At 38.5% G+C, this 19,983-nt stretch overlaps 1 protein-coding gene across 1 annotated transcript; it reads right to left on the bottom strand.

Annotated features, from left to right (window-relative positions):
• Positions 1-554: 554 nt before the first annotated feature.
• Positions 555-19,053, bottom strand: xpc (xeroderma pigmentosum, complementation group C). Its single transcript, XM_074682337.1, has 14 exons — positions 18,758-19,053; positions 17,313-17,636; positions 17,048-17,144; positions 15,629-15,713; positions 15,370-15,527; positions 15,093-15,213; positions 14,894-14,983; positions 11,512-12,342; positions 8,934-9,094; positions 8,439-8,520; positions 5,010-5,141; positions 4,692-4,861; positions 3,782-3,875; positions 555-1,895 (listed from the first exon to the last, which is right to left on the bottom strand). Exons 1-14 carry the CDS (start codon positions 18,867-18,869, stop codon positions 1,569-1,571), a joined length of 2,784 nt encoding a protein of 927 aa, XP_074538438.1. The 5' UTR covers positions 18,870-19,053; the 3' UTR covers positions 555-1,568.
• Between the last annotated feature and the right edge of the window lie 930 nt (positions 19,054-19,983).

Genomic DNA, 19,983 nt, shown 5'->3' with positions numbered 1-19,983 from the left:
AAGTACTTTAGTTCTAAGGATATAGGACCAAGGGCTTTATAAACAATGCATTAGCCTCTACTGTGTCTTTTAGCAGTGCATGCCAGAAGCTGAGGGTTGTGCCCCTTGGAGTTAATGCATTGATAAACGGTTTTGAGTTGCTCAGGAGGAAGATGCATCAGCTTCTAATGCAACTGAGGGGTGATTCATGCATAAAATATCATACACAATAGTTCAGGTAGATTCAGGTAATTTTATATAATGCACTCATTTTGGGGGCTTTATATGAGAAAAGTCTGTCTTGACAAAATCACGCAGAAATTCATGCAGCAATGAGAATGAGAGGGATGTTTGGAATAAGTTGCATGTGTGTATCCTTAAGCTAAGAACACTGAACTTTGGGCAGAAAGCTCCCCATGCTCAAATGAGGGAAATATGCAAGTTCTTTGAAAACCAGAAAGTTTTTTCATTCTTTTTTGTCACTGTAAATAAATTAGATTTTGAAATGTTCCATAAATGTTATGGAAGTAAACAGATACCCAACACTAGATGATGAAACACACATTAAAGAGTGAAGAACAAAATTTATTCGGACTGTTTTCCTGGAAATGATCTTTGAAGGTTTCATATAAAAATACTTTTCATACAAAAAAATTGTTTACTATTTTAATATACAGCCACCATCTGCAGTGTGGGGGAGGAGAAGTGTGAAAGAGTGATGTAAGTGCAAAAAGATTTGAGAGCGAGATGAAGAGGCTGATCTTGAAACACATTAACTTCAAGGGAGTTTGGCCTAAGAAGGAAAGAGAGAGAAAAAAGGAAGTGTAGTGTTTTTGAAAAATCAAGACTGAGTGAGATCTAGAAAGGAAACCGTGTCACTGCAGAGTTAGTGGTTTTCATTTACAAACCTCAAGAGAAGGTGCAAACATCTGACTGTCACAACCAAAAAGTTTGTTTTCCCAATGTCAAGTTAAACACTGGACCCAACAACAGTTACAGTGCTACATCTGAAGAGTGGCCACACCTTTGTGTGATGTGAAGAAACAGCATCAGGTAGGAGAGAGGTTTTGCTTGCAATGAACTGTTTGGCAACTTCTGAGAGTTTGTCGTTTAAATTTTAAATCCACAAACATAACCAGTGTTGAAATGAAATAGAAACTGTGTCCAGCAGAGCATGCCAACTGAAGAGCTCAGAGTCTTAATGCTGTTAACTACATCTGAAATTGTAAGGACGCTTCCTTGCTTTCACATTGACTGTTGTCAAACTGTGTCAGCTTGCTAGTCTTGATTTTTTTTTTTTTTTTACAAAAAGAAATAATACATTGAATGAGCTCTTGAAAGTATGTACAGTGATAGGAAATGGCCAGGTTAAATGCAGGAATTATTGACACTGGAAGAAACAGATTCCTCTCTGTCATTGTCCTGATTCCTTCCTAAAACATAAAGTCCTGAGGCACACCTAATCAGACTTTCAAGTACGCAAACATTTCCAAAGCAGACATCAGGAGCAGACAAAAAAGTGTCTTGTTTGTTATCAGTGATGGAGTGATGACCTGACCCAGCTGGGATGTAGATTCAGATTTCTGACTTCACACTTTCTCAAAGGGAAACATGTGTTTCTCTTGTCCTTTCTTTTCTCGCTTTGTTGTCCTCTTCAGTCCACTGATGCTCCCGCTCTCCTCCTCTGCCTGTCTGTTCTGGGGCCACGACATGGCCAGAGTTTCAGATGCAGTCTTAGCTCCAGGACTCTCTTCTCCTGCAGCCTCCTCATCAGAGGAGAACCCACCGGTCTCCTCTCCGTGGGTAAGGCTGGCCAATCCCTGGTTCTTTTTGCCATAGCGCTGCTTGAGCTTTTCTCTGATCAGAAGCCCCTTCACCAGCAGAGTCCAGTTCGACGTCGCCCTCTTTTCTCTCTTCTGGAAAATGGAGGAAATGGAACAGTTACACGCTGTTTCTGTACAAAACTGTTTTCTTTAATTAAACATTTTGCTTTCACTTTAGTGCAGAGTGGCTTTGTACAAACTTTTAATGAGTTTTGCATTGTCAGAAAGTTACTATTATTTCCTCAAAAATAAAATCATTAGAACAAACACCGACACACCAAAGTGGTAGTTTTGATTTTTTAAAAGGCCATACTTTTCTTTTGCTTGACTTTCCTTTTTGATCTCAATTTGTTTAAATTAGAATTAAATGCATTTGTTCATTAAATTTAGGTTTTTCAAAAAGCTCGTACTTAGTTGTGTTTAAATTGTTTTAGGGTTGGAATACGTTTATTTGGGTTATGGATTCTTGACAGGGGTGAGAACCAGAAGGAAAATTACTGTTATTCAGAAAAAACATCAAACTGTTTTAAAATATACTGTAACAGGGTATATGCTAAAATCCTGAGGTTAAATTCAATACCTTTTATAGACTTTTTTAAAAACCTTTCAGAAAGTCTAAAGACCTTATCGCAACTTTAAGCTGTTGTTAGCAACCAATCTTTGACAGTTGTAGTTTGCATTTTAGCATAAATTAGATAAGCTGAGAAGGAATAGAGCTTGAAAGAATAAATGAAACTAAAGGCAGGTTAATTGACATTCACATTACCACAACAAGTAACAGCAGTTATTCAAGGCCAACTTGCAGAAAAAAAACAAGAATTTATTTCATTATTGTTGAAATTTGGGACATGTGCTTGAAATTGTGTTATTTGCTTTCCATCAGTGCTACAAACAACGGCTACTAAACTGCAGTACCAACTGAGTTTGTCATCACATTAGCCTACTGATATGTTAAGCTGCTAGAGCTACGCATAGCCTGCGCCTCACAAAAATGACAACTTTGCTTTTTGTCAAGTTTCAAACAACAGCACTACGTAACTAAATACCTTATCTCATTGCATTGTATCCAGTAAGAGGTGATTTGAACAAAGAAAATTTGTTCAAAACAACTGAGATCAGGGGAAGCTAGGGGAAGATTTCTCTAAATCTAAAGAATCCAAGATCCCAGGTCCTCAAAAGTCTGAGAAGTTTTCTCAGGAGGTTTGAGAAACTCTTATGCTAAAGCTTTTTCTAGATCCTCACGCTGGTCTGTGATGAGTGTGACGAGCAGAATAATCGTCCAATCACCAGGTGTGGTTATTTTTGAAGGTTCAGACCCTGAATGTATTTTCGAAACAGATGGTTTATTTCCGTGGTGGATATATGGAATTGTCTGTCTAGCGTGTCAGGTTAGTCTGTAACAGTCCCAAGGAGGAAAATAAATAATCATGGATATGTTTGGAGTCAAAGCTTGAATACCAATAAAATTAGATACCTCATAACATCACAATTAAGACTTTTTAATACTTTTTAAGGGCCTTAGTTTTCCCGCAACTGATTTATCAACTTTTAATACTTTTTAAGACCCCGCGGACACTCTGTGTAATAACAATCTAACTTTAAAAAATCCTCCTTGATCATTCGATCAAACTAAACGTCTTGGCTTCAATCCCCCTCCCTCCCTTGTTACAGCACAGTTTGCCCCCCCCATGTTGTATGTATTTGTCTTTTTATGTCTCTTGGACAGGATAAAACTGAAATGTAATTTCCCCTCGGGATCAATAAAAGATATCTGAATCTAATTTTTTTATTTAACTTGATTTGAAAAACAAAAAAACATAATATTGTTTCAGTTATACATCGATCATAAAACCTTGCTCTTTTTGTCATTTTCAAAAAAGGTTTTGACAATTCAGTTTTTACCTTGTCAGTTTTCATTCAGATAATAACCTCATCACTAGAATAAACACTCAAATACACACACACACTAACATACGCACCTCTTTTTCCTTCTGTTTCTGGAGTTCTTGATCCTCGACCCAGGCTGCTCTGAGAATCTCCTCGTGCTCCTCACACACAATGTAACCATCCGTCCTAAAATACGCAAACAACATTTATCCTGTTATTTGTGTATTATGAGCAGTGTATGGTCATTTGGCTGTGCCAAAGTTATATATGAGCTATTTTTGGTTCTGAAGTCCCTGGTTGGGACATGGAGACAAAGCTTCTGTAAAAAAATTAGCATGCTTTTATAAAAACCCTGCTGTTTATAACTCTCTTTCTTCACTACACCCCAAAACAACCAACAGCTGAGAGAATTTCACAGAGTGGAGGCTGTAAGGTTGTTTTAGATTTCAAATCTGAACATTAAACTATACTCATGCTTGGAAAAGAGTAGTTTAACAGGAGAGACAAGCAGCCTGTAGCTGAAAAAGTGGAATTCCTCTTGAGCTCACGACAGAACTTACGAAAAAAGTTACTCCAGCTTTAGCTTTTTTAATAAAATGCCACAATTCAAATAAACAAATGAAACAGAACTTGCTAATAGACCAAAATAAGTCAAGCTTCAGCACTTAACAGGTTATAACAGTATTAAAAGCCATGATTAAACAATAATCCTTGGGGCCCCCTCAGATATAAGATTTCTGAGGCAGATGTAAGTACGAAGTAACAAAATGAGAAGAAATTGTGGCAAGTTGTCAACACTTGACTCACTAACTGGTGGTTCAAGCTCGTTTTTTGATATAAATGACAGGAAGGTATCCCTGTCTAACTATCAAAATAAGAATACTAAGCGATTCAGTGTTGATGTTCAACCCAGAGGCTGGAGTGAGGCTAAATTTATCTCTTCTGATAACATCTCCTATTATTTCTGGAATAAAAACTCTCAGTTTCTCAGTGTCGTCTTACACGGCGTGTGAGTATCCTCCATGAAAGTCGAAGCCGGTGACTGCAGGGGCAGAATCGAGGTCCAGCTTCCTGGCTACACGGTTCAGGTTTGAGAGCCTCATGTGAACACAGCCTACTGGAAGCATACAGGGCTTAAAGAGGTAAACATTCCCAAAGTCATTCCGAGGAACCTGGGAGGGACAGACAGGAAATAAAAGTGCATTTTTATACACCTGCTTCCTTGATTGATGATTTGGCTCATTAATTGGAAAGTTTTATGCTTTATCCTTATATTTGCTGCGACCATGAACCATATTCCAACACAGTCATCATCCTTACCTTCCCGTCTACAGCTAGGGGCGGCTGATACTCCTCCGTTTGCCATTCTCCAAACAGAGCCAGGTCATTCTCGTCCTTCAGCTCACACATCATCCTGGCCTTGCGGGAGCGATTAGAGAAGCCCCTCACCATCTGACAGGGAGTAACACAGGGGCACGGTCATACACAAGGTCTCTTTATCTAAGCTGATTAAACATTACAAAACAACCAACACAGAGAGTCTGTTCTAATCTCAGTTATGGCAGAATCACAACAATATGTCTCTTTTATTAGAATAACTGCCAACATCTGACATCAACATGTAAATAATATCAAATACTCTTTAAAAACTGAAACCTATTCATTATCTAATAACAAAGTACAGTGGTGCCTTGACTCACTAGTATAATTTGTTTCATGATGGAGCTCATAGTCCAAATTACTCATATGTCAAATTAAATTCCTCCATAGAAATGAATTGAAATGCCCTCTAAAAGACACAAAATTTATTTTTGTTCCTTTTTTTAATAAAGAAAATGTTTTTATAAATAACTAATATTGTATAAAAGCACAATACAATAGACTGCACTGCAATTGACTAGTTTAATTATGTATGTATACATTTACTGTGGAGGTCAGACAACTTGAAGATGCTGACGGAGGTCAAAGGAGAAAGGCTGAACTGCATAACTGAGTCTTGTTCATTTATTTTTGCCTTTTTTGCCCTGCTTTCTAGAGATAGACTGATATGGTTTTTTGGAACCAATACCGATACCAATTATTAGTGGGCAAGAGGGCCGATAACCAATATTTGAAGCTGATATTCATTTGCAGTCAAAGAAAAAATATTGGCTTAAAAAATTTTTGAAGGCTTAGCAGCATGTTTTATAAAGTTAAATGAAAACTTTAAAAAATAAATAGCTAAAGTTTTCTACAGTAATTTTTTCCAAAATGTAACTGCAATAAAACTGGTCAGAATTAAGTTAGTGCTGCCTTCTACAGGCATGTGGTGCAGCTGAATTAATTTTCTGTTTGGTTTGACATGACATATTTTAAATGACCATCTAGGGCTTTCATAGTGTAAAAAGGGAGAGATTCTGTGCAGGGGAGCATCAGGGCCAAAACAACACAGTTTTGAATGGGTTTCAAATTGGCCGTCGGACTAAAAAAAGGCCGACGCCAATACGCCCCAAAATGCCAAATATCGGACCTATCCGTACTGCTTTCCTCACTTTCATCTACAGGTGTTTCTGATAAAAAACCTGTCCAATGGGCTCTGTTTTATCCCCTCTTTCAGAGTGTTTTTGAAATTGGTGAGGCACGTGTCATCAGGTAGTGCCATCACATGCAAAATTGCAATGTTTTCTTGGTGTTTCTTCTGAATAAAGTCTGAGAGTTTTGCAAAATAACTGAAAGCATAAATTTAAGCACAACACTTGAGGGAAGCATTGGCAATAACCTCATGATATGATACACATCATGATACGATAATATCACCAAATCACAATATTGTCGTTTACTATTTGATTGAAAACAGCTTTTAGATTTTATTGTGTTTGAAATAAAGAAAGTCAGATGTAGTGTTTCACATGTAACCTGAAAACATGAAGTGTGTCAAGTTTGTCACTTAAACTACTGTGACATTACACTAATGTTGCAAAAAAATAATTGGGTGAAAGACATGGTCAGTTAGTGAAATTGATAAATATTACTTGGTGTAACCAGTGTTACTCATAAAAAATTGGATATTGCACGAAACATTCTTTTTCTGAACCACTTATCCTGTTCAGGGTCGCGGATGGCTGGAGCCTATCCCAGCTGTCATTGGGCGAGAGGCAGGGTTCACCCTGGACTGGTCGCCAGTCAATCAAAGATGTTTATGACATCCAAACCCACATCATCGACTTCAGGAATAAAACATTTCGAATATACTTTGAGATTATATTTATTATACACTTGTGACAGTCTCACGTCAATAGGGACATGCAGGAGAGTGGTTGGGGTTTTCCTTCCTTGCTGCAATATGGAGGACACATCAGCAAGTTTTTTAGTCGGCCACTTTTCTTGTTGATTTTTGCATTTTTTCCTAGTATACCAGTGTTTTTCTGTTGATCAATCACATTTTTTTTTTTTTTCCGGTGTGGATTACTTTCGGGGCTTAAGAAGATTCCATACGGCTTTCATTTGGAAAGTGGACCCACAAACTGCCTAGAAGACAATTACAAAGGACACGAAAAGGACAAGCGGGATAACTATCTCTGTTTGAGAAAATATTTAAGTTTGAGTTTTATTACGCGCCTTCGCGTTCTTTGATTTTGATTAAAGGATAAATTCTTGTTTGATTTACACCCCGTCTCGTGAGAGTTCATTGATTTCATTTGTTCAATCTCTATTATTTGGTCTGCTTAAATACACCTTGTTTGGGAGAATTTACCAGTTTCCTAAAAGTTACCCCCTTGAGTGTTTTAACGCCGACTCTTTAAGGGTCGTGTTGTTACACACTTTATGGGCAACATACAGCGGAATAGCTCTTCGGCACCACCTACCACAGGGGAGGTGCGGAAGACGTATTGTACTTGGAACTCACTCAAACAATGAATTTTGTATTATATCAAAATGTTGATATTAAGAGCTGAAACATTAATATTATATCATGAGTATTGCGATACAGTGCTGTATCAATATTTTTCACACCTCTAAATGACAATGATGCTTCCAACTGCTCAAAGTAAATGAGTGAGACACAGGAAGTTTGGGCAGATGTTGTGGTATTTGCTGTGGCGATCACTGGAGCTGGCTAATTTTAGCTCTAAACCCAAAACAAAACAATCATTCGAGAAGCAGCTCATATCTTGAAAAACTAGTTGGGACAGCTAAGGTACCACTGTACTGGAGTTGTGTGTCATATTACAAGGCTTAATTTCCTATCCAGAAATGCCACTTATAGTTTTTCTAATTAAACTTGGTCTACTAATTTTAATGTTTTGAACATTTTCATTGCAGACCTGTAGCTGTGAATATAAAGCAGAAAACTGAGGAAGTTTCCTCTTCAAACTAAATGAAATGCTCCACAGTGAGCAGAATGTTGCTCTCTGGAGCTCCCTGTGCAGTAGCTTAGCTACAGATCACAGTTGATTGTGTCATTTTCTCAGAACAGACTCAATCCACCTTAATGTAAAGAAAGACTCTATGAAAAACTCTTGAGTTCCCATATTTCAACATCTGTGGCATGTTTATTTACATTCAAAACCACAAACTGAGACCAAGTTTCATTTTGACGTTGATTGTTCCTCATTTTGGGAACATTAGTCATGTGGTGGCCGTTAGAATGAACCCATCCTGACTTCTGGTAAACTCAAACTCAGAGGAACCAAAACACATAAACAAACTCAAAGGACAGAGTTAATAAGTGAAGGATAGAAGAAAATGATGTAGAAAGTGCTCTCTGACCTTGTATGGCTCCTCTCCTAACCTGACCGTTCGTGCCTCTTTCAGCCAGGTGTCTTTGGAGTGGAGGGTGTGCACACAATCCCTGAACAAAACCCAAAACACATGATAAGACAACTATAAACAACTTCTCACAGAATTTTTTCTTAAGAACAAGTTTTTAAAGTTGAAGAAACCTAGTGGACATGAGAGTTAAGTGATGAAACAGCACCACCAGGTGGCAGTGAAGCACACAGAAACAGTGGCTGTGCTCATCCTAAACATAAAGTAGTGCTTCATGTTTTATACAGCCTATGCTAAAAAGTAGTATGTTCTGTATTGTATAAATTTGAAGTGCAGAATGCCATACTTATAAATACGGTCACATGTCTAGTATGACACAGACAGGCTTGTGCTTGGTTAGACTTTGTATTTGTGGCAGTTATGCAGACTAAGCAGGACAGAGCACCTGTAGCAGGATGAATTCATCACCTCCATGGCTGGTGTTTAACCACTGACCTGGAGTACACGGGCTCCCCCCTGCAGTATCCCAGTACTGTAGCGGTTGAAGGATAGATGGCTTCATACTTGAGCAGATGTCTCTTTAAGGCGTACAGCGGGTGGTTCTTATACTCTCCCACTGAGACGGGCAGAGGTTTGTTCTGCAGCTTCTTCTGGAGCTGAGCACAGAAAGAAAAAAGCAGTGTCAGTCAGAAACAAGAGGGAATTTACATTTACTTTAACATCAAATCAAGCTTGTGTGATGTATTTGGACTTCAGATGAAGTAACACTCAGGGCTTGACTGGGAGTTCATTTTCTGAGGTCATTAATCTGATGACCTGACATGAGAACTACGAGCAACATAAGTTCACACTTTACAGTCATGACATATTGAAAACACCAGGATTATTTAGCTGGACATGTTACTACATTAAAAAACATGACAGAAAAAAGTAAAATGAATGAGACTAAACTAAGACCTTAAGCTGTTCAGAAATGATCAGACACCATTTGACTGTTTCTATTTGCTTGGTTCAGGACCAACCTGTCAGTAGGGATGGGTACTGAATTAGGTACTTTTATAGGTACTGACTGAATTCTGCCAAAAGTGCCAGGTACCAATTCACGTAAAATCAAGAGGTACCATGTTTAGGTACTGGAACACATCCTTATGACTGTGAGGGAGTGGAAGAGTAGGGGATTTTCCATGCTGGACATGAACACAGCACTGCAAGATTACATATTGAAGAATAAATATGTTAAATACAAAAAATTAAAGATTTTATTATTAAACAAATTGATATTTTTTGCCACATGAACAAAAAAAAGTACCAAAATGTGTACTGTTGAGTACCAAAACAGATTGCCAGGGACTGGGCATCGAAACCGGATCATTTCAAATGTGAAAGGTACCCATCCCTACCTGTCAGTAATAAAATCCTCATAGTGTCTTACATTCACACCCAAAATCCGAGAAAGGTAAAAATGGGACATCATTGTATCCACAAGTACAAGGTACAAGTACAACTCAGCTGACGGATTATTTAAAGCTTGATTGATTGATTGATCGATCGGTGCTGATTTCCTTAATTTTGGGGAATCGTTGATCAGGGATTGGTGATTGGCCCATCCTTACATACGAAACTGATCTTATATACCTCTATTAGAGGTGTCCCACTCCGATATTGATATCTGATATCGGTCCGATATCAGCAAAAAAACAAGTATCGGTATCATATCGGAATGCATCTAAAATCTCTGATATAAGCAGTTTCTGTTACCCATTGGTTCATAATAAATGGGTCAGTTTTTCCTCGTACCTACTGTTGCTGACTACTGTTCTTTGTTTGAATAATTTCACTTAATCAAGCTTTTTCTGTATTTGCAGATCAGGCTTTTTTAAAAATCAGTGATCGGCGATCAGCCAAAAAATTGTGATCTGTGCACCCCTATCCTAGACCTCACTGTAGCCTTCTCTGGTTCCACCCCTGGCCTCCTCCATTTGCTGCATGTCTCATCTCATTCTCTACTCCAAACGTTTCCTGTCTCTCTTCATCTCTCCCATCAGCATCATCATAGCATGGTAGCTATTACCTCACTGACTTTTTTCCTTGTTGACACCTATTGTATTACTCTATCTACATATTCTTGACTGTTTTGCACTATATTCTTCCTTGTATTGCTGCTTTGACTCTGAGATTAATAAAGTACATTCTATTTTATTCTATTCATTAGGTAAACTGCCCAGAAATACAGCTGAAAAAAGTAAAAATCCACAGGAAATCTTTAGCTTCATAACTCATGTCTAATTTTTGATGCCACGTCACTGCTCAAAGTGTTTTATTGCGCCTCTTTTTGCTGACTACTTTAATCCCTTATTCTCACAGAGGCCCAAAGAGGAACAGGAGTAAAAAGCATCCCCCTTAAACCCTCAGTTATCAGTTTGTCTGTGTACACTGTGTCCAACCCTAAGAAATTAACTAAAAATAGTTCATATTTGTTTTTTGATTTTTTGAAGAAAGTTAAAAAATACATTTTGTCATTTACCCAGGATGGATAACTTAAATAGATTCATACAGTTAAAGCTCTAAACAGTCAAACATATCACTCAGAATGAATCTCTGTTATGGAAAATGAGACATTTCTTCAGCGTGTGTGTCTGGTAACAACCCTATTTCAGCAGTTTCAATGTTGCTTCTTGTCTCGTTTGCTCTAAAAGCTCATAAAGAGGCACGAGTATTAAAACCAGTCTGTTTTATAACCAGATAAAAACTTCTCACAGAACCTTTAAACTGTGGACTTTTATTATGTTTACTTTACATGAAACAAAAAAAAAAGTCGCAAAAGCAACATCTCCTAGATTTATCCTGTCTGCTTCCTGTTTGTTCATTTGCAGCTGTTGTAGTTTAGTAAAATGTTGCCAATGTTTGGGATCATATCTTGTGAAAAACAAAGTCCTCACGAACAAACGTAATGAACAATCTAGCATCTATATTAAAGGTCGGTGCACATTTTGCAGCTTTGGGACGATAATGCTCAATGTGACTCGAAACCCTAAAGGCTTTGTCTTTTTTCTTTTCCATTTTTCTGACTCACCTCCTTCTCCTCTTGTCTGTCCCTGTCATCCTCAGGCCCCAGGAACGGCTCCAGCGTTTCCTCCCACCAATCCTGATCCACACGCCTCTTCCGAGATGATGTCATCCAGGTGGGGTCGTACTTCCTTCCAAGGTCCTTCAAGAACCCATCTCCATCCACCGCCACCACGTACGTCACAGGAGCCGTTGCTGTCCGGGAGCAGAGCTGAGGCATATCGATCCCATTCTCCACATCCACACAAACCCAGGAGGAGGTTTTTTCCAGATAAACCTCCAACCACTCATCTGCTCCAGGTCCTTCCTTATTTTTCCCACTCCTCCGGTTTGTAGTTTGGCTTTTTGTTCCTCCTTCTTCCTCTTCTTCCTCTTCCTGTCTTTTCCCTCCACCGCTCCTCCTCTTTGGAGCTGGAGCATTCCCGCTGTTAGTCACTTTCCTTTTGCCGTTCTTCGTCTTTGTAGATTTAGTATCGGCCTCTGAATCTGCACTGTCCTCCTCACCTGACATCTGAAATTCCTCATCACTCGGCCTCTCCCCCTCTTTTTCCCCCTCACTGCTGCTCTCCTCTTTGTAGCTGACTTTTGATGCGATGCTGCGGCGTTGTGAATTCTTCGGCCTCTGCCCTCCTGACATTATGGTCTTTTCATCTTCTTCACAATCCTCTCTCTTAACTTTTCCTGTCTTTGCTTTCTTCCCTCCTTTGTCTCCTTTGGTTTCTCCCCCACCTGCTGGTCTTTTGGTGCCTGTGGGTGCCTTTGGCTCAGGGGGGCTGGTTTTCGAGGTTTCCTTACCCACGGCCTTTTTGCTTTTTCCCGGAGCACTGGCTTGTTTTCCCTGGGGAGGGACAAAGTCAGATAACCTCAGTGAAAGCTGACGGTTGTAACATCAAAAATACCAGTCAGTCAGTGATGATATTTATACACATTACAGGGACTGTAGGATCTTCTGAGTTCACCCATTCATACAGTGCTGGCAGAGGCGACATGTTTCATTTATTGAAGAATAAATCAATCAATCAATCAGCTTTATTTTATAAAGCTCTTTACAATGCGCAAGGCGACCAAAGTGCTTTCCACTAGAATCACCAACATCAGGACACAGCAATACAAATTCAATACAATAACAATACAATACAACTTAATTATAATGGCAAAAATATTTCAACACATGTATGTATGTTCAAAGCCACTCTGAATAAATTGGTTTCAAAAATGGGATTTTAAAAACCCAAAGTCAGTAAAGGTGTGCATTTCAGGGGGCAGCTTATTCCAGAGTCTAGGCCCATCGACCGAGAAGGCCTGATCACCACAGTGTTCAGTCCTTGCTCTGGGGAGGACCATAAGGCCCTAGTGGGTTTCCGAACACACACTTAATCAGGCAGATAGAGAGGGCAAGGCCATTAAGGGCTTTAAAAACAAAAAGTAAAATTTTATAATCAATTCTAAAAGAAACAGGAAGCCAGTGAAGAGCAAACAAAACAGGGGTAACGTGTTCGAAAAAGCAAGTATTAGTTTAACAACCTGTAGCTGCATTTTGAACCAGCTGAAGACGACTGAGTGATGACTTGGAGACACACAATGCATTGCAGTAGTCAAGTCTTGAGTTGGTAAAAGCATGAATGATTCTTTACAGTCGAACTCAACTAAAAAGATAGATCATCTGAATATGTAGAATCACCAAAAAGAACAGACTCTGATTCCTCTTCATTTAAGCACAGAAAATTCTGCCCTAGCCACATTTTAATGTCTGCATGCAGTCAGTTATGGTTTGAAGAGCCCCACTTTTGATCGGGAACACAGGAAGACAGATTTGCAGGTCATCTGCATAGCAGTGAAAGGCTAGGTTGTGCCTGTAAAAATGAAAGCTAAATGATCAGCACTTGTTAATTGATCCTCATTTGAAATGTAAAACTTTTTTATTTAACAAAGTTTCTATTTTGATCATTCAACATATCTGCAATTCTTGATTATTCATGTTTTCAAAAATGGTTTTGCTGTGCAAAAGCTGAAGGTTGCACAGCTGGGCTGAAAATGTCCAAAAGTGATGAAAGAAAGCCACATGCTAAGATAGTAATTACTCTTTGTGGCATCTTTGACTTTGATTTTAAAGCTGAGGAAAGACAAAAATGTGGAAAGTAGCTGCAATGAGAAATATATGGTCTCCATGTTATGCCAAAAACTAAAATCTTATCAAGTGTTTTTGTCTTATTTTGAGTAAAAAATGTCTTATTATACTCAATACGAGCCACATTCAGCTGATTAGTCCTGAAAAATGTCTTGTTTCAGGTTGTTTAAAAGACAAAAAATACGGTCTGAGTTGCTTGAAACAAGTTAAAAAATATATCTGTCAATGGACCAAGAAAATTTTGCTCAAAAATCTGCTTGACACTAGAATAATGTCTTTGTACAAGTAACTTTTCACTTGTTCCATTTTTTTTATTGTTTCAAGCGATTCAGACCTCATTTTGTCTTAAAATAAACAAGACATTTTTCTGAATTGCTCTGGTGAATATGGCTCATTTTGAGTCTAAAAAGCCTTTTTACTTAAAATAAAACAAAAACACTTGATAAGATTTCAGTTTTTTGCAGTTTACATGAGGAATGCACTTAAACTGCTGGGCTAACAGCACCCTAGGTATGTTAAGAATCAGGGTGAGATGACCTGTGCAGTTTCTTTCCCTGAGGTCTTATAATACCAAGGACACTTAGAACTGGGTGTGCTCAGACTTTTTGAAGGGACACATACAGCATGTGTTTTTGCCACTGAAGAGGGCACTAAATTCTGTATGTTTTTCAGGGGCATGTTAGTACACATTTTTGCCACCCAAGCGGGCACTTTTGCATGTGTTCTGGCTCTGAAGGGGTCCTTTTGGTGAGCTTTGACTCAAGAGAGAACTTAACGCACGGTTCAGCTCCCAAGAGGGCACTTTTTAAACCATGTCATCCAACAATTGGGCTGCAACGGGGGGTTGGCCGCCCTCCTCTTGTGCACACCACAATCTGGGAAGAGAGGTGAGCTCAGGTGGGATTTTGGTAACGTTTTGGTGTTTGCTGTTGTAAAGATGGGAAAAAGAAGAGAGAAAGCATCTCTGTTCCCGACTGATCTCAGTGGTTTCAAGAGAGCATGAGAGGTTTGTTGAAAAAAAAATCTGCTGAATGGAAATAGGACGAGAGTGGGGAGCACCATGCTGGCTGGACTCGAACAAGGGCCGCTCACTCGAGGGTGTATGGGCCACCTGTGCTCCTCATTGAGCCCACATTTGAATATTTTTTTTATAAATAGTAATCAAATAGTAGGACACAGATTTGTTTTTCTGCACAGTATAAAAAGCCCTTTAACTAAATCTGGCAGCTTTTAGAGAGCTGGGGTAAGAGACCGTCATTACCTTGGCTGGCAGGGCTTTGAGAGGAATTGGCTGCAAAGACAGAACCAGTCGACAGAAGAGATGCAGAGATCTCAGCACCAACAGGAACAGCTGTAAGAATCATAGAAGATGAAAGAGATTAACTTATATTTCACTTGATTCTACCTTAGATTATCTGATAAGAGCATTAAATGGGCCTGTCCAGAGTAAGAATACCAACATGAGTCATCTCCTGGTGGTTTCTGACTGACAGGCTAGCAAGCCGCCTCCCCAACAGGTCCCAGGGGTCTGGGCGCTCCTCACAGGGGAGACTGGGGTTGATGGTGAAAGTTGCTCTAAACCTAAAAGAAGACAGGCAGGAAAAGATAAAGACTGATAAAGACAATTATTACTATTCAAAGACAGGTAAGAAGTGATACGGTTCTCGACTCCAGGCTGTTTACACTCATCTCAAAGCTAATGTTTCAGTTGCAAAATCAAATTTCATCAGCCCTTACCACTTGAGCAGTCCAGAGAGGTAGTTCCTATCGATGCGTTCTTTGGCGACCATGGCGTAGTGAGAGGGCAGTAAAGACAGAGTTATAGCGAGCAGATCTGGTTCACTGCACAGACGGTTGCGGAACATCCCACTGGCTATCAGACACATGAGGTGGACCTGAGGAGCCAAACAAAGTATTGTAATGACCATAAACTTGATATGGTGACTTCAAATCAGACAGAGGATTAGGACACTAAGGTGAGGTAAGGTGTTTGCACCTTGTGTGTGTCTACCAGCTGGTCCTTCTTGTATTTATTCACCATTCTCCTCAGATAGTTCTCAAACTCTGCCTGCCTCTTTTTCCTGGTAAACGACAAATACAGATGTTAGAGCAAAAACATCACAAGAACTGTAAAATACTACAACACTACAATCTGAAATAAAAAAAACTCTTCTTTTGGTTATTACAAATGCATGCGCCAGGGGCGTAGCTACAATTAGGCAAACACAGGCAGTTGCCTGGGGCCCAAAGATTCCCATGGGCCCCCAAAGCATCTCTTAAAAACTGATTTATGAAGTTCTCTTCAATTGAAAGCATTTCTTTTTTCTAAATCTTACTTCACATGCTTCATAATACATCAAAAGGCTTAATCTTTAATGATGGTTTTGGGTACTCCCCCCTCCCTTCGTATTCAATGGGCTATTCCATGTTACAACACATCTGAAAATTTGCTTCAGGAAGAAAGTGGTAAAAAACACTTTTTTCCCCATTTTTTTCTTATTTTCAACCAAGTTGGAAATAAAAACAATGTTGCTCTGAGATCTGAGATAAACATATCAGACTTTTAGGATTTTAAGGACTTTATCTAGTCCAGGAAACAGGATCATTTTCTCAAAATCAAACTTTTTGAGTTGGTGATAAACATAATTGTACAAAATCTCTTTTTTGGATACATAGCTCACTGGACAGGGGGTCAAATAAAAATACATTAACTTTAAAATAATAGTACCAAAAAGTATGCTAACTGTAAATATCACCTCTTTCAGTTGATTTTTTTTCTCCAGTTCTATGTTGTGCTTTATATTTACATATTTTTTCTTTACTAAATTATTTTTTTCAATATTTACCTATTGTAATGTTTTTCACTTCATACTTTCTTGTTTGTTACTGTTACTCTGTAAATTCCCCACTGTGGGACAAATAAGCTGTCAATTGACCATAAAAGATTTCAAATCCAGGACAAAGAGGACTGAATTATGTATTCACTTTTTTCAAAATCAAACTAAAGTACAGAACTTGAGGAAATGCATTTAGTTGTGTTAAGTTACCATGTACAAGATTAGCACTGTCTCATGCCTTGATTGTCAGAAAGAGACAGTGGACCCAGGGAAGGCCAGTCTAGCTCTGAGGAAGATGAGTTACAAGGACATGGAGGGCCCCATTGACTGGGTTTGCCTTGGGCCCCCAAACCACTAAATACGCCCCTGGCATGCGCTGCATCTATTTAACACAGTTTGAAAGTTTTCTATATTCCTTGAAGGTTCGATCTCTTTACAGGGTCAGACATCCAAATTTAAGTTGTGTGAGTTGATATGAATACGATTTAAAATAAATATGACTGCATGCCTCCAGTTATATTATACAATACTATGTTGTATGGACTTTCACTGTGACTTCGGCACAGATGTTCACTTACTGTTTCCTCACTTCTGGAGTCTCAATCTCTATCTCCACTGGCTGAGAGGGCAGGGCGGGCTCAGGAGGTTCAGATGTACCAAGAGGCTCATCAAGTTCTGTTCAACACAAACACTTTTCAGTATTTTGTCATTTATTCTCTAACTTTCCTCAACAGGGTTACAAAAAAACAAGCATTGTGTGATCATTTATATAATACAATTAAAGAAACCCTAAAGAAATCTGTTTCAACACACAACATTAATTTCTGCCTATCTCTCACTTACCTTCAACTTCTTCCCAATCATCCTCATCTTCACTGTCCTCTGCCCCCTCTACCTCTTTTTCCTCATCCTCATCCTCATCTTCTTTTTTCTCTGTTTTCTTAGTGTTCATGAGTTTAAATTTGGGTGGTATCGAGGTCTCCATGTCAAAGTCATCACTGTCAGCTTCCTCCTCCTTCACCGGTGACTGGAAGTATTTACTGATTCTGGCGGGAGTGGTTGAGGTTTTAGTGGACGGGGTGTTTGTTGCAGCTTGCTTTGCAGACAAATGTGGTTTGGTTTTGACCTTTCTTTTGAGCTCTTCCTCCTTCTCTTTGATGACAACACCTGGAGGGACAGAGACAAAACAATATTTTAAGCTGGAGTTTTAAATAGCTATCAAATCAAGGAGGATGTGTGAAAGAACACTTTAAAGTCTTTCTAATCTTTCTCTTCTGCGATATTATTTAAGTACAAATAGCAAAAACAAACAGCAAAATTGTAACCTGTAGCCTTTATCTTCCTCTGTACTGTATTTGATGTTGGCGTTTGTTAAAAAAAGTTTTTTTTATTTATTTTGTCAATTGAAAAAAAGTAAACAAGTGATTGTGAGTTCATTTTATATGTTACAAAACTGGCAGTAGTTATATCTAATTCTAATGTATGCCCCCCACACACACACACGTACACACAATAATCAAAAAAGCACATGTGCACAGAAAAAGGGAAGGAAAAGATAAAAGAAAACAACAGGAAAAGAAAAGACTAGAAAAGATTTTAAAAAGACATGTTTTGAAGGTGTGGAGCACAGATGTGTATCTGGGCCAGCTTATTCACTTCAATAACCAGCAGCTGCACTGTGGTTACTCTGACATAGTCTTAACATATTTATAGCACGTCATGCTTAAAAATAAAGCAAAGACTGTTTCCTATCATCTTTAATTAAACAAAAGAAAAGAAAAAACTTATTAAACTTATTTGTCAGACTGACAACAATTGACAACAGATTGACATCAAAACAATGGCTTCAGAATAAAACTTCCATTTTCGTCTTTAATTTAAAACTTTTGGATATTTATTATTTCATTTGTGCAATTTGATCAATTTTTCTTTCCAACTAGATTGCCTGCCTCACCTCAAAGTGATGTCAGAGGAACACATCAGTCCCTTGTGATAACTCGGCTGAAACAATGCAACATCTGCAATAATTTTCCAAAATTTTATGCAGAGTATCTCTGCATTGACATCCAGTTGAGATCTTTTACCGCAGGTCTTACAACATAAATAACTCAACAGTAACCGAAGTAAATGAAAGAAACAGACCTAAATGTCAGCAGCCTAATCTGGTAGTCTGAATCGTTTTGTACTCCACAAACTTCACAAATCTAAAGCAGGAAACTGGAGCGTTGTGTGTACGTTTGATTTTACCGACCAGTCGTAATGTTTCATGAACCTCTGACTTTTCCTACCTGCATTTTCCTTCTTCGCTCTTGTCTTTGCCCCGCTGCTCTTTGCCTTCACCACCTGCTTCAGTTTCTTTGCAACGGCCTCGATCACTTCAGGCTCTTTCCTCTTAGCCATTATATTTTTTTCTGTAACTTTATTAAATGTTACTAATTTTATTCAATGTGTTTTAATTAAAATTGGAGACGAAAAGTCTTTCGGTGCTCCACATTATGTTACAGAAAGCAGGGGAGCAGCAGTTATCCAACACTTCATTCGGCACCTTTCATAACATTCATCCACCGGTTGTTTGAGAGGACTGGGAACTGACGTCACATCCGGCTTTTCTTCTTCGCCGCTACAAAATGTGCACGGCCACATTTGTATCTTAAATTGCGCTCTAAACCTCCCCCCAAATCGTTCCAGACAAATGTAAAGACGTAAAATTAGCATACACATTTTTCGTTACGCAGCTGCCGTAATTGAAAGGCGTTCTTATTCAATTTAGGACAATGTCTGAGGTGGTGTAGTACCACAGTTTTGGCGTAGAGGGGCGATGTTGTACTGCTTGTAACGATTGATTAGTAGCGCTCAGTGTCACATCTCATATACACCTGATATCAACACAGGCATTTTAAGCTTTGATAGCCTTTGAGGTAAAATTTTAACTACTTCACCTAAAGGGCATTAAAATGTAACTTTATTGTTGTATTATAAGAATTCAGCCAAAGGCATGGGCTATGTAGACCTACCTGTAAAAAAACGTCAACATCAGAACTACTGCAATCCAAGCTTCCACACAATGTAATCTAACATGAAAGGGACTGACAACATTTTTCCACGTTTAGTATGACTTAAGTTTTATCACACATTTGATATTTCCACCAAATACTTTAGCAGAAAGAAATATATTCAATTTTGATGATTCAATAAAGAAAAAACTGCTGTTAAATGAAATTAATCGTATAATAAAGCAACTTTTGCAACATGTAATAACATTAAAAAAAGTGTATAATTAATTAGACAGAATTGAAGCCTTAAAACATGCAGTATGGTGAGTTGTATGCAGGGCAGCCTACCAGTAGTGTTTTGCAAAGCTAAAGATCAATGTTATAATGTATTATCAATGTAAGTTATTGTTTTTTTTTCTTTTCACTTCTCTGAGAATTTAGTTGTTTTAAAATGTTGTTACTCCAAGACTTATGATAAAAAAATGTGATTTGTCAAGTTTTGTAAACACTTGGCTTTAATA

The sequence above is a fragment of the Halichoeres trimaculatus genome, unplaced genomic scaffold (genome assembly GCF_033239565.1).
Source record: "Halichoeres trimaculatus isolate MK-OKI-2021-1 unplaced genomic scaffold, fHalTri1.1 fHalTri1_scaffold_11, whole genome shotgun sequence".
NCBI lineage: Eukaryota > Metazoa > Chordata > Actinopteri > Labriformes > Labridae > Halichoeres > Halichoeres trimaculatus.
The sequence above is the reverse complement of the archived record's forward strand: the minus strand, read 5'-3'. Positions and strand labels throughout refer to the sequence as shown.